Genomic DNA, 14,976 nt, shown 5'->3' with positions numbered 1-14,976 from the left:
TCCAGTGTGTAACATTTAGGGGGTTCTACTGGCAGGAATGAAATATAACATTCATAGGTGTGTTTTAATTAGTGTATAATAGCCCAAAAATAAGAATTGCTGTTTTTCGTTACCTCAGAATGAGCTGTTTTGGTTGCAATCTGCAACTTCACTGACAGATGCCACTAAATCTTACACGCTGGACCTTTAAGTTGAAATCTTTTCATTTAAACCTGCATTCATTGTTTTTCTGGCCTCAAACAAATGCAGCAGTGTGTCCACATGGTCAATGTAAGTCCAATATTAGCTCTGTTTTGGTCTCTACCATCTCCTCTGGGAAATACGAATCTGGCTGTTTAACTGCTAAATGCTCCACCAGCCACCTGCTGTCTTTGACTGTCTGTCTTGGAGTCGGGCAGGTAGCATGCAGTGATTTTAGAGCATTTTTTTTGCTGAAAAGCTGCCTGCCAGTGACACTATGAGAGCAGTGAAAATGAACCAGAACTGTAAAGTGTCGGGCTGTGAAACTGAAACAATGAGTTAAACTGTGCTAAAATGCTGAGAGATGCTGAGAGATCCTGCATTCTGCAGTCAGGCGATAATTTTCACACACGCAGTCATTTAATCCATTGTTAATATGAAAACATTGATTATAGAGCAGCTTTAGGTCCAGAAACTCCTGCAGTGCAGAGGTAAGGGAAATGATGCTGGAATAGTAAAATGGTGGAAAAGGCAAAAGGAAAAAATTTAGTTGTGGGAGATTGTAGTGGGTGATATAACAAGTACAACTGTATTGACAGAATAGGGAAAAAGAGGTGGTTGGGTGTCATATATTTGAAGTAAACATACTGTGTACTCTACCAACTGACAATACCATGTTTTTGTCCCAACTAAAAAAACTTTTTTATTTAAGCAAATTCAATGATTCTGCAGGGAAGTACCTCGGTTCCCTATCCAGCAGAAGGACAGCGGGGCCCTGCTGCTGTACTTGCTCTGTGATATTTGCCCAGCAGTGGCCTTGTGTCACGTCTCCATTAAAAATGCCATGTTCTCCGTAAGTGCTGGAGACGGGGCTGTAACGAACGCTGCTCTGTGTAATTAACTGTGTAAACGCAGCTTTGTAATTAAGACACAGGAAAGCTCTCCCCTAAATTAGGTCGTCAAGGTCGAGGCAAGATGAAACAGAATGGCTTTCAAAGGCACACGCTGTTCACAGGCACGTACACGGTGACACGACAGGCTGCTCTATTAAAAGATGTTCATGAGGAATAAAAAATAGCTTACAGAGGAAATATCTAGTTCTGCTATGGATACATAAAATGGTGTGTTTTGCATTTTTATCATTCACAGTCTACTCATGCACATGCATCAGGTTCCCTGCAGACGTGGCGTGAAATTTCCCCCTTCGGAGCAAAAGTCTTTGGCAATTAACAGATTGCCGGTTATTAAGCCCTTAGGACCAAAGCAACCAGCTCCCATTGTCATTTGTTATGATATGAAAGAGGAGCCAGATGTGTCCAGTGCACCAGCTCTGAGAGGCTTTGATGAATAGCAGCTCAGGAATACACCTTTGATCTGTAATACAGTGTGTAACTGTGGGGTGCTTTTATGCAAACATGCAGCGTGAACACGGGAGATGAGTGGAGGCCGGCTAAAAACTCACCTTATCAGCCTGTCTCATGTAGCAGTAGAGGATCCCTCTCATGCACTTGATGGCAGAATGCTCCAATTCATGGGTTCGTCCCATATCGTCATCGATGCGTCTGCATAGGGGGGTGAACAGGGACAACACACGAGTGGATGAATACATGATGAACACATAAAATGATTTTCCAAGATTACTTTTGGGAACCTGGGCCGCTGCAGTAAATACTCAGCCTTTTTGTACATGGGGCGTGCACTCTACATGGCCCCCACATGAACTGATTTTAAAGGATAGTTCTGGTTTATTCCAACTTGGGTTTTATTGTTGAAGTTTTGGCTTTCAAATCACAATCTCACTACCAAGTCAGTATCTTGGAGGTCAAAGTCAAAGTCCAACCAGGAAGTGTGATTATGATGGACAGTTTGGGTAATAACTGTTCTAGTTTCAAATAAGTTTGGCTAATATGAGTTTTTTTTCAAATATTATCAATCAGAATTATAGCCAAAATTACAAAAATAAGGTCTAAATTATAATAAACCAGGAATTATCCTTTGAAGGACCAGTGTGTAGGATTTCTATCTAGTGTGTTCTATCTTTTTTTCTTTAAAAAAAAAAAAACATGTACATAAAGATACCTCCACATAAAATATTTATTTCAGCATCCTTTGCTCTCTGCACCATTGCACTATTGTCTACTACAAAAGTTTGTTTATAGACATGTATAACTGCACATATGAGTCTATGTCTTTTTTGTTGAACTTGTTCTGTTTATTTATACTGTAAGTCTGTGTTTGTACACAGAGTAACGTAAAACCGGAGTCAAATTCCTTTTATGTGCACACATAACTGGCCAATAAAATTGATTCTGATTCTGATAGTTGCAGATTGCAACTCACTCACTACCCACATTAATTTCAGGTGATTACACACTAATGAAAACATACCTATGAATATTAAATCTAATTTCTGCCAATAGATCCGAGATGTTACACAGTGGGCCTGTAAGACCACCATGACACCAGCATAAGTGTACAATCAGAGTCAAGTCAGACTTTTCATGGACATGCAAACCTGTGCTTAACAAACAAACAAACAAATAATACAAACAATACACTGTAAGCAGTGTAAGCCTACCTTAACTATTAATACCACATATAGAAATAACCTAAGATTGACAACACAGGTCCACGTGCAGATGGGCATTGCAGTAATATTAGGGTGCTCAAACAAACTAGAGTGTGTTTATCCACTTGGTTTAGTTTGGCTGGTGTGAAAGCTTTCAACTGAACTGCAATGTGGACCAAACAACCAGACCTGAGACCCCGTGAAAAGGGGGTTGTCTACAGGTTCATCATTATTTATGACATATGAGGTGCAGTTGCAGTCTCCACGGTAATGCTCTTCTTGGGCTTTTTGTGTCCATCAGAGAGGATAAACAAAGGTGCAATAAGGAGCTGAATGACTTGCTGTCAATCTCTGGACATGGATTCTTTCCACGAGTCCATGTGGGGCTAATTATGCAGTATGACCGACAACTAAACTGCCTAATGAATGAGTTCCCTGTCATTTCATATGATTCATTTAAATTGATTTGAAAGACAACAGTGTGAACAGTCAATGCACAAGAACTAAAAAGCAACAATGTATCCTTCCTTTTTGTCCTTGGTCTGGACAAACTAATTTCACCGACAGCAGGGGTGGATTTAGAGGGGTGGCACGAGGTGGTACCGGCCCCCCTAGCTGTTTGGTGTCAAATTTAACAAATTAATTTAACGTGTTAAAAAACGAATTGATTTCTAATGCAACCTGTACATATTTATATTCAGTGCTTTAACGTGCTCAAACGTGCCACAACAATTTAATGTTTTTAGTCCAAATATCTTCATTTGTTTGCGATTAAATCAGCATATATTCCTGCCACCACTTAAAGGTCCAATTTGTATCATTTAAGAGAGTCTATTGGCAGAAACTGAATATAACATTCATGTTTTCATTAGTGTAAAATCACCTGAATATGGGAATCATTGTGTTTTTTCATTAATTTAGAATGAGCTGTTTTTATCTACAGACACTGCGCTGTCGCCTTCCATGGAGTCTGCCATTTTGAACTGCCATGTTTCTACAGTAGCCTGTTCTCATTCCCAGGTCGTCAAATACAGACACGAGTGGTATTCAGTTAGTTGCTGTACTGAGACTTCACAGCTAGATACCACTAAATCTTACACATTGGACATTTAAATGCCATGCCATAAGAGTATTTCTCTAGATCTGGGGGGCAACAATTTATCAGTGGCATTCAACAGTGGCAAAAAAAATTACTTCAATTTGTTAACCATTAAAAAAAGTGTAATGTTGCATGCAAGAATGCATCACAATAAAAATGACTAGTGATGAAGCATTTAGACTTTGACAAGTAACTGTAGTGTATAAGAGCGTATTCTCAGTAATGTACCACTCAGAAGTCAATCAATTACGGTTGCAGTGTCCTCAGGGGGAGTCAGTACATTCCTGATGCACATTACAAAGGTCATGCTAATAATTACTTTGGGTATCGATAGGGGAAAGGTGAAACTTTCAGAGGTACAAGGTACATTAATCACACTGTCTTTGTGACCCACCACATCAAAACTGATTGCAGGCAGAGGATAAGGTAGGCAGCTTTTCATCTACCAACGTCCTGTTTTAAAGGACTTCATTGGGTATTCATTACCGAACTACAAGTATTCAACAATGAAATATGCATGAGGCGATCCAACACTGACCAGGGCTTACAGTAACATACCCAGCTCTTCAAATTTAATGACATTTAATCAGGAAACTACAAGAAAATATTAGAAAATCATCTTACACATACATATATAATGGGGGGATGGGTTGTCAGCTTCCATAATTATACTCATATATGAGTATATATACATACATATATATATATATATATCCAATAAAATGTAACAAAATAAAGAATAAAATGTGACTGGGCAAGGTGGTGGATAAACCTTATCATGTCTACTTAGAATAGGAGTTTGTGGCAAATCCAACTGCCAGTCTACTCACTGAATCTCACACACACACTCAAATACACACACAGCAGCTGGGCGTGAAGTAAGTAATGGCACTAGCCAAGCCTGTCAGATGAGAATTATCTTAATTAAATCCCAGTGACAATTCTAATAGGAGGCAGCCATGACTGATGACTGGGATCTGCCGCTGGTCACATCAGTGCAGTACACTCTATTTTTACCCCTCTCTTTCCCTTCTGTCTTCCCCCTCAATCTTATTTCTTCACTCAGTCTTTCTCCCCCATCTCCCATTTCTTCTCCCTGTCTCTTATCTTTCCATTTGCCAACCAACTCTCTGCACATATCTCCTCTTTTAGTATCTCCTTCCTTCCGTATCTTCCCTCCTCCTCTCTGTCTCCATTCTTCCAATCCTTCTCTCTCTCCACATCCTTCTCTCCATCCTTTCTCCTCTCTCTCTGTCCTATTACAGGCTCATTTCGCGGAAGTGCTCTTTCCCTTAGAAACTAATCACTGAGGAATGCAGGCATCAAGTGCAGGGATGGTTGATAAAGGAGTTTGGGGCCTTTAGACAGTTAGACAAGTGTTCTCCTGGAATCAATAATCCCTATGTGTTTAAAAAGCAAAGCCTTCAAATGACAGAGGCAGATTAGAGATCAGGGTCAGCAAGCGTGAAACAGAAGAGAGTGGAACAAAACCACAAAGTTGAAGAAGGGATACAGAGTCCAGAAAGCTGTGAAACAGTAGCCGTAAAAACTTATGTAACGGAGGATTCTTGGTCTGTTCTGCACATAATGCTTTATGAACACACTGTAAGTGATCTATTTATCTATTATTTTAGTGTTCCTTTTACATCACTTATGCTTTGGTAGTACATTCTAGTCACACTATTGCACATCTTACTGACAAATGAACAAATCTCCTCTGCAGATAATTTTATACAAAATACAATCATTTTATCAGCCTAATGGAGGCCTACATCATCAAAAGTTACTGAAATGTTCGCTATTTGTTTATAGGATTTCATATGGCATTTATGGTTCACATATTCATATACACACACAACTGTATATAGCAGCACTAAATTGTTCATCACCTCCACCCTCACACTAAGAATTTAGGTTTTAAGGTATCAGTAATTGGCCCCAAGGTACAGTACATGATCTCTAAGTAAACACAAGCTTTGGATATCTCCCAGTGTTCAAGTGATGTGCATGGGAGAGGAAAACATTTGTTTATCTACTCGAACGTAAGCTACAGTTATTTGCATGTCCAGCTAACTAGCTTACTACCTCAGTAACTGTGTTACTTCCAAGGCCAAGGATATCATCATTAACTAAACACATTAGTTTGTGGGGTGACAAGTTGTGTTAAAAAAAAAAGTCTCATTAACAACCAGCACATCCACTGTGTAGTATTTCCCCACTCTATGAATGACGGTCCTGGGTGCTAGTTTTAGGAGTAGGAGTATATTCTTTGGAGTTTAGGTTAATGTTAGTGGCACTGTCCAGCTCTTTGAATTGAATTTGAGGAAGTTTATACACCAGCAACCCCAATTAAACTCTCTTATAATCCAAGAGATAAATTAGTGTAGCTTCAAACTGCAGTACCTACTGGAGCTGACCCTGGGATACACTAGGGTCACAATAACTAAAAAATGGAGTGCACCCCCCTGAGACGGCACACATTGCAGTTCGACACATTCAGTTCTGCGTGTGTGCATGAAACACTTCCTACATAGTTTTTCTGTGAGAGTGTATGTGTGTGTTTTGTGTACTAACCGGTAGGCTATAGCCAGAGCCCAGGCACTAGCAGCACAGTACAGGGAGTCCCGGACCTTGGCCTCCTTGCAGGTGGTTTTAATCGGGAAAAGACCAGTGGTGGGACTCTGGTAGTTCAGAATGGTTGTCTTGACTAGATAAAGAGAGAGACAGAGAGAGAGAGACAGCGGAAGTGGTCACGCAAGAATTCTTGCAAAACAGGCAATGCTATTATGTACTCACACATTAGTTGAAACACCAGTGAAGACAGCACCTGTAACACATAATGAGCCGGCTAGCACTGTTCCATCAGCCTTACACAAACTGAAGAGGCTCTTTATGCATCTAGTGCAGGTTAAGTCCAAAACACTGACATTTACACAATTATTCATTGCTATTGATCTTCAGAATACACACTTTCATGCCTCCACACATTTTGCATGACCTTAGCTTGTCTGTTTTCACGCCTACACAGAGATAATGCACTTTCTCTAGCAGCATCACTCCCATCACACCTACACCAATCTCTGCCAGATTGATACAGTTTTTGGATGCTCATGTGTCACTGTGGAGCCTTTCCATACTGTTTTGCTGTGTCAGCTGGGGACAAAAGCAGCCCCAGAGTCAGACAGGAGTCGCACAATAATGAACTGCTAGCATGTACCTCTGGTCTTTTTTCGCAGACTAGTCTGCATTTGTGAAGCGTTGAAATATAATATTTATCCAGCTCCTCAAGCAGGGTTACAGCTCTCTTCTTCTGCTGGCACAGCCTGACCCACGACATTCCTCAGGCTGTGCAGCTGTTGCTACTGCCTCATCCGTTCCTCTGGGCTCCTTGTATGCATATTCTGCCTCAAATAAATTCGATTAGATCAAATTAAATTATGTTAAATTCAATTTAGAAAAAGGTTGGGCAATGAAATTTGGCAGACATTTTCTTTCTTTAAATGAAAGTAAGCAAAAGTTAATGTAATAAAATCTCTTGGAGCAGAGCTCTTTCAGTTTGTATTATGTAGACATCTGTACACTGTACGAGTGTGACAACAGATGAATGCTATTCAAGTCGCACAAAGTGTGAACCATGACATGGAAAAGGGGAATGGCTGCAACAGTAGAGACAAGCAATACTTCCTTGAAGAATATCACTCGGTCTTATGATGCCATTGTTTTGCTTCAGAATACTTGGATTGTTATGTACCAGCCAGCAACAGTTTATATTCATGTTAGTGTTTTTCAAGACACACATGGGGTCGTGCAAGCTGACTTGCTCTGCATAATGTGCACACACCACCAGTTATAGACTTAACTTTGACTCAGGAGAGGGAAAGTAGATGCAGTCATAAGTTCCTTTTTGGTATAAACTGTTTGTCCAGTTTAACGGAGTGAGATCAGGGATCAGGTAAACTTCTACCTAACTAACACTCACATATAACACTGTATGACCTGCAGTGTTTCACTACTTCTGCACCAGCGTCAGAGTGGAAATGAAGAAATGAACCAAGGAGACTTCCTCATGTGTTGCATGTTTGTGGCTTAAACATAAACTTTAACCCAACATCTTGCTCTTTGAAAGTTGCCTTGAGGAATGGCTTGTTAATATGAAGTACTACTAAAACTAATACTTGACTTGCGTAAATATACCTTGCACTTCCTCCTGTTTTTAGCCTGAAATTCTGTACAGATGTTCAGGGTCCCCAAAGGATGATACTTTGGTACATTTGCATGCATTTAAACAACCAAGTTACTGTAAACCTGTGTATACATGCAATGTGTTAGTATTTAGATTTTTCTCCTACTCTGAACCTCATTTTGGAAGCATGGCTTACTTATGGTAACTGTAAGATGGCCCTGACTTCTTCCTCATTTTTTAGATTTTCTTGGTGTGTGTCTGTTAGACTGGTGTCTAAATTTATTTAACAGATTATCAGGTTCTAGACTTCTAACGGCTACTTTGTGTTAGTTTTAGTCAAACTTTGAATAGATTTAACGGTATGTTAAATACGAGAAGACATTGTTCTGTGTAATTTTTCGCTGTTAGTTCCCCCGTCTGAAGTCTTTGTCACATAAGTACTTGTAAAAAGCCAATTTGAAACCCAGTTATGGTACACATGGCCAAGAAATCTCTGGGAGCAATCCAGCTGGGGAAACCAGAGTTCTCTTATCCCCTTCCCCTATTACAGAAACCAGGTTTATCACTTATATGAAATTGGATTGCAATGGAAAATGGTTGAGACATTTGTCCCACACAGGGTAAATTTTAATTAAATCCTCCTGAATCAAAGTTTCTTTACAAATTTGGATTATGTCTGCAAAACAAAACAAAAACAGGATTAAATGTCTGAAATGTCTAACGTTTTCAATTTGAAACTGCCCGGTTTAAAAATCGGGCTACAAGATATACTAGAAATGTATTTATCCTCAAGGAAATTGCTGTGCAGCAGTTGCTTTAAAGGATTGAGTGCAAATATCTTTAGTGCAAATATAAAAGTATATATATATACAATATATAAATATATATATATATAAATATATATAAAATATATATATATATATATATATAATATATATATATATATATATAAATATATATAAAAATATATATAATATATATATATATATGACTATATATATATATATATAAATATATATATATATATATATATAATATATATATATACTATATATATATATATATATATAATATATATATATATATATAATAAAATATATATATAGTATATATATATATAATATAAATATAGATTATCAATAAAGGAGCAACCAAATGTACACAATGTCCGCATGTATCACCGTCAACTTGTACGTAACATAAATATAAATTGCAAATATATACACAATGGCAAAAAAACAAGTTAACAGCATTGATCACGGTGAGTTAACCTTGGCGAGTCAGCTCGATACGCAAGATAAAAACACATGCATGAATCCATCTTGCCAGGCAAGGACAAGACAATCTGTGCGTTTGTGGCCAAACTGCGTGGAACTGGACGCAATCAGCGCAGGGTGTTTTCAGAACTTTTTTGACAGGAGGGATGATCACAAGTCGGGCCTGATCTGATGATTGTAAAGTTAGCTGATTTATGCAATTCCAGTATTGTTTAGGGACTCCAGTATGCGAAAATATTTAAAAATACTAGGTGAAAATAACACATTTACAGTGGATGTATTAATGTCATCTGGTTTCATGTGATCTTTCATATATTGGTTCATGTATTCTTCCCTCTAGCTTTTAAATGGAGCCTGCTACAACCTCTGAAAGAGGTGGAGTAAGAAGAGGTAAAGATAACGGGTGGCACTGAGACGCCCCTCGACAGATCCTTTGAGGAAGTACTGGCCAGCTACAGGGGAGCGCGCACGAGAGGTTAGCGTAGATTTTGCTAGCACCCTTTATATCAGAATTGGAGAATATACAGCCGGGTAAAATAGTATTGAACACGTCACCATTTTTCTCAGTAAATATATTTCTAATTCTAAAATCTTGCGAGGAGACCTAGTTGTGGCCGGTTTATGGTGAAATGATGTTCTTTTACACTTCTGAATTATGGCCCCAACAGTGCTCCACTGGAACATTCAGAAGTTTAGAAATCCTTCTGTAACCAATGCCATCACTATGTTTTGCAACAATAAGGTTGCGAAGGTCTTGAGAGAGCTCTTTGGTTTTAACCCATCACATGAGATGTTTCTTGTGTGACACCTTGGTGATGAGACACCTTTTTATAGGCCATCCAGTTGGGACTGAACCAGCTGATATTAAATTTGCACTGACAAGTGGCAGGATTGCCATCTAATTACTGATAGATTTTCAACTTGTTTCTTGGCTTTCCATGCCTTTTTGCCACCTCCCTTTCATCATGTGTTCAATACTTTTCCCTGTGTCATTTCACATTATTACACATAACTTAATTATGGACATTTCTTTGCATGTGTGGATTGCATGGGTTGTTACCGACATCTGGTGAAAATTTCATGACAATAGCACCTTTAGAAATATATTTACTGAGAAAAATGGTGACGTGTTCAATACTTATTTTACCCGCTGTATCTTCAATGAAAGGCTTTTCTCAATGGAAGAGATGTTTTCACTCTTGGATTGGTTGAAGTTCACCTGTGATAGACAGTGACAGATTGGTGGTTCATCCAATCACCAATCAGTATTTTCTGAAAGCACCTGCCCTTTTTCAAACATTTTCCAAACAGTTTCCAACGACGACTTCCCGGATGGTTCTGTGTAACAAACTATCTGGCACAGTCAGGTTAATGGTGAGGTGCCAAAAAATGTACACAGGTTAACAGTAGTGTTAACAAATATTAACAGGTGGACGGTAAGGTGTGAAACCAAAATACATACAGTGTCAAGATATGACCGGTAAGGATAATATATATGTATAAGAGTGGCATATAGCTATGTATGTACAATATCAATCTGAGGTACAGGAAAGTGTTTATGGTTCATTTAAAGGTGATGATCATGATACTGCATGAATTACGACTATAATTCAAAGAGTTAATGATTGTAATCTATGGAGAGACAGAAATCCAGAGAGAGAAAGGAAGATTTAAATGAACAGCTGCAATGGAGGCTGGAGCCACCTCAGCACACCACGTCTCTGCTGTCCATCTCTCAGCCTGAGGAAGAGGAGTTGGGAAGTCTGACTGCCACAGGAAGAAAGATTTCCTGTGACGTTCTGTGGTCTGAAGGTGCTCCTGTGCTTGACCAGTACATCGTGAGGAGGGCAAGAGTCACTGCTCATGATGCTCCTCAGTTTGCACAACATCCTCCGCGCTGACACAAGCTCCAACCCTCAGGTCTGAGCCAGCCTTCCTGATTAGTTGACTGCCCTCGCACTGCTGCCCCCGCATAGGACAGCAAAGAAGATAGCACCAGCTTGTTGTCCAGGTGTACTCCCAGGTATATTGCAAAATGAAGCAGCGGTTATGTAAATTACACCTCAAAATATTTTTTTTAACCAAATTTAGCTGTACAGTACCAGCATCAGGTACTGTAAAGGTAGTAATTATTTTGCTGTTAGCAGAGTGACTGGGAAACTCTGTGAGTAAGGACATTTCTTTGTAAATACCTGAGACATTTTTAAGCCGGAGTACACGGCTGTGAAAGTCTGACTGCACTAAATGGACAAGCGAAGATAAACTAAGATGGTTCAAGTTCACCAAAGTTCATGCTCAGCATTAGTTACCGAAGACAGAACAACGGATGAAAGCTCTTAATATGAAGAGATCGTAGCCCTCCAATAATATATGCTGAAATATTACATACTCAAACAGAAGGCCTCCGGGAAAGTAATTTATCTGCTTCACACACACATGCACAAACACAGGCACACACACACACACACCCATCCTCCTCTCCTGCAGAGGTCCCCTCACTGATGACTAATCTGTCTGGAGGGATCACTTCATTTTTCGTCAGAACATTATGCTGGTGCAAATGAAGGGGACATCCATTCTGCACTCTGTCATTTGTTACAGAGCAAAAGAGAGACGGAGAGAAAGAGAATGATAGAAGGAGAGACGGAGGGAGACAGAGATGAGGGAGAGAAAGATTGAGAAGACGTGTGTGTGTGTATGTGTGCAAGAGGAAAAGAAGAGGACGTGTGGCATTACCGCCCCCCCCCCGGACGTCTACCTGTGCATGTGTGTATGCGAGTTTGTGCATGCGTGTTTGTGTGTGCGTGTGTGTCAGTTGGTCAATTGAAGGCGACAGTCAAATTGAAAGGGAGATAAAGAGATTCATGAAGTTAGTCAGGCAGAATATTAATAAACCTCCAGGTACTCCACCTCCACGTATCACACTAATTACACGCACACTAACATGCATGCATACATGGAAACCGACTTGTATTATTACTAGTCTCAGGACATAACACATGTAGCTCTTAAAGTAACAGTATTTGTAAAGATGAGCTATAAAGTGGCCCATAGACAATATTCTTAATCAATTTGTGTGCCCTTCTAGGGGCACTCAACGTACAGTAAATTAAGCGTATACACACACGTTTAGATGCCGCACACACAGACACACACAAACACACACATACACAGGCTGTAAGATATACTGGTCATCATCACACTCACCAGAAACAACTGTAACACACATTGGTTTACCTCAAAGTGCTGTCTGTCTTGTTAACCACAAATCAATGAAGACACTGTGGCCAGTGAATGAATAATCTGCTGTAGAGAGCCAAATCTGTCATCTTCTTATTTGGTTATGTTTGTCAAAGGCTTTACTTTGTTTTTTAAGAACATACCTCATGATAACTCAAAATACAGATCTTTAACTATTCTGTCGACAATTATGATTATTAACTAAGATTTATATCATCTATGTCAAGGCCCCAAAACCTTTTCAAGCACTAAGAATGATTCTTTAACTGACTGCTATGCAAACATCGCACATGGGTGACAACGTTTCAACAAAAGGAAGCATAATGATATACGACAGGCCTCAAAATAAAAAAAATAAAAAAGTAATGATAAATATGCATGCATGTTCATAAATCTCACAATCTAATTTGTCAAATTCAACTGATTCAGCAGCTATTTTGGACTTACTGTCAAACTCCACAGCAATATAAGCATTGAAAATAAACTGTCTTAGGAAAGATTCATATATTATCCAGTGGTTCATTTTCTCAGAAAGGCTCTGTTACATATACTATTTTTCATCTACTGTAACTCAGGTTAGTTTGATGCAGTCATTTATTTCTTCTTTTGTATTTACGCCAAATGCATTTCACAAAAAAAAAGAGCCCAGGATAAAATGAGTTGAGGTGCTCTGATCCTGCTCAAATTGGAACAGTAGACTACTCAAGGTTTCATCTTCTGCGAAACAGTGCTGCGGAAGTCGTCATTAGATGCAGAACATAAAAGATGAGAGTGCTGAACGTTGTTCAGTCTCAGACTGCAAGTTTCTCTGGATGCAAATCAACTGTTGTTGGGAGTTTTCTGCCTAGCCATCCATCAAGCTAATGTCCCACTAAATCAGCAGCTAATGTCTCAGACGCACACAGTCTGCTCTTTTACAATGGGCCATTTCACTGCACCGACAGGGTGGAGAAAATGAGAGAAGATGATGAGAAAGAAAAAAATACATAGAGATAAATTGACAATAGAAAAAAAAAAAGCTAGAAACAGTAAGATATCGCACAGCAGATGCTACAGGAATAAAATGGAAATACACAAACTGTGATATTTATCATTCATGTCAGTCTTAACAATACCTTCTCTGTCTACTCCTGCTGATGCTGTCATTATGTTTCCTGCAATATAACGTCTGTGACACGAGACGACCACAAAAACCCACTTGTTTCAAACCGCGGAAATGCTGACAGAGTAACAAAGCAATGTTGTTTTTATAAAAGAATATAATCATTTTGGAAAATACGCTGATTTGCTTTCTTTCAGGAAAGATCTATATCAAGCTCAACTAGGGAGCTTAAGTCAAGATATGACGTTTAGTGTAGCTTATTAAAAAGAAATAGTTACAGCACCCAACTCGTGAATTTTCACATTAAAGCAGAAACAAGGAATTTAAATGTTGTCTTTATTCTTTATTCAAAAGTGTTTCAAGTGTCTTGTTTCATTGATTTTAAGGGGAATCTGACCAAATCCGGTGTCAGGCAATGAGAATAGCTATATAGAAATAGCCAGTCTTTTTGCTGACGGTCTTGTTTGTTTATGTAGGTCATACAGAAGTATCAGTATTAAATTGAGACTGTTTCATAACCAGTTTAAAACACTTTACATTTAAAGAAACTGTGCGATTTGTACATTTTTAGTGCAGTGGTCCACAGGACACTGTCTATGTTTAACATTAGCAAAGACCTTTTAAGTGCTAAAAGTAATTTACTGGCTTTTATGCTTCTTTAATTCAAGAAATAAAAAAATGAATGGGCTTTAAATAGCACAATAATTATGCAAAAAGTGCACTTTAACACACTTGGTTTGGATTATCTTGGTGTGTGTTTTTGAATGTGTATATGCTATGAAATGAAATTATGATTAATTAATTATTTTCCACAGAATTGCTGCCTTTTTGCATTGCATGCTGGGAGACAAGTTTGACAATAGGCTCACCAAGTCATGTTGCACCACAAGGACTCAACTCCAGTAACTGATGGGGAGGAAGTGTTCTGGTGGTGCATGAAATAAAAGAAACCTGCCTGCACACAGTGGGTTTGCTTTCATGCATTTCTCAGTTATGTGGATTTCTTTGTTTAAGAAAATGTGCAAAGCTAAAACTTCAACTAACTTTAGCTTCTGCCTTTCACTAGTGCTGTTTGCCATGGCAACAGTTTGCATTGTTAGTTTTGATTGTTTTTTAACAATATCCACGACTATTTAAATCCCTGTGTCAAGAAAAAGGTCTTTTCATTTACAGACATGGTAGAAGCAGAAAATGATTTTCTCAGCTAGTGCGAACCCTGATGACAGTGGGCAGTTTTGGGGAAATTGCCTGAAACATCACGGAAACATAATGGGCCGACTGGAACTGAACACTGCAAAAGATTAGGTATGGCAGGGTGCGAAGTTT

At 38.9% G+C, this 14,976-nt stretch overlaps 1 protein-coding gene across 2 annotated transcripts in view; it reads right to left on the bottom strand.

The window, feature by feature from the left end:
• Window positions 1-14,976, bottom strand: part of phkb (phosphorylase kinase, beta) — a 105,454-nt gene that overhangs the window by 82,572 nt on the left and 7,906 nt on the right. For both annotated transcript variants that reach the window (XM_035682350.1, XM_035682351.1), the window contains exons 3-4: window positions 6,423-6,555; window positions 1,643-1,742 (exon numbers count right to left, since the gene is read on the bottom strand). In XM_035682350.1, coding sequence (XP_035538243.1) covers window positions 1,643-1,742; window positions 6,423-6,555 — 233 coding nt within the window. The remainder of the gene's footprint in view (window positions 1-1,642; window positions 1,743-6,422; window positions 6,556-14,976) is intronic.

This window comes from Morone saxatilis, unplaced genomic scaffold (assembly GCF_004916995.1).
Source record: "Morone saxatilis isolate NCDOM2014 unplaced genomic scaffold, NCSU_SB_2.0 Contig11, whole genome shotgun sequence".
Lineage (NCBI taxonomy): Eukaryota > Metazoa > Chordata > Actinopteri > Moronidae > Morone > Morone saxatilis.
Note: the sequence above shows the minus strand (reverse complement) of the source record. Positions and strands in the feature narration are given on the sequence as shown.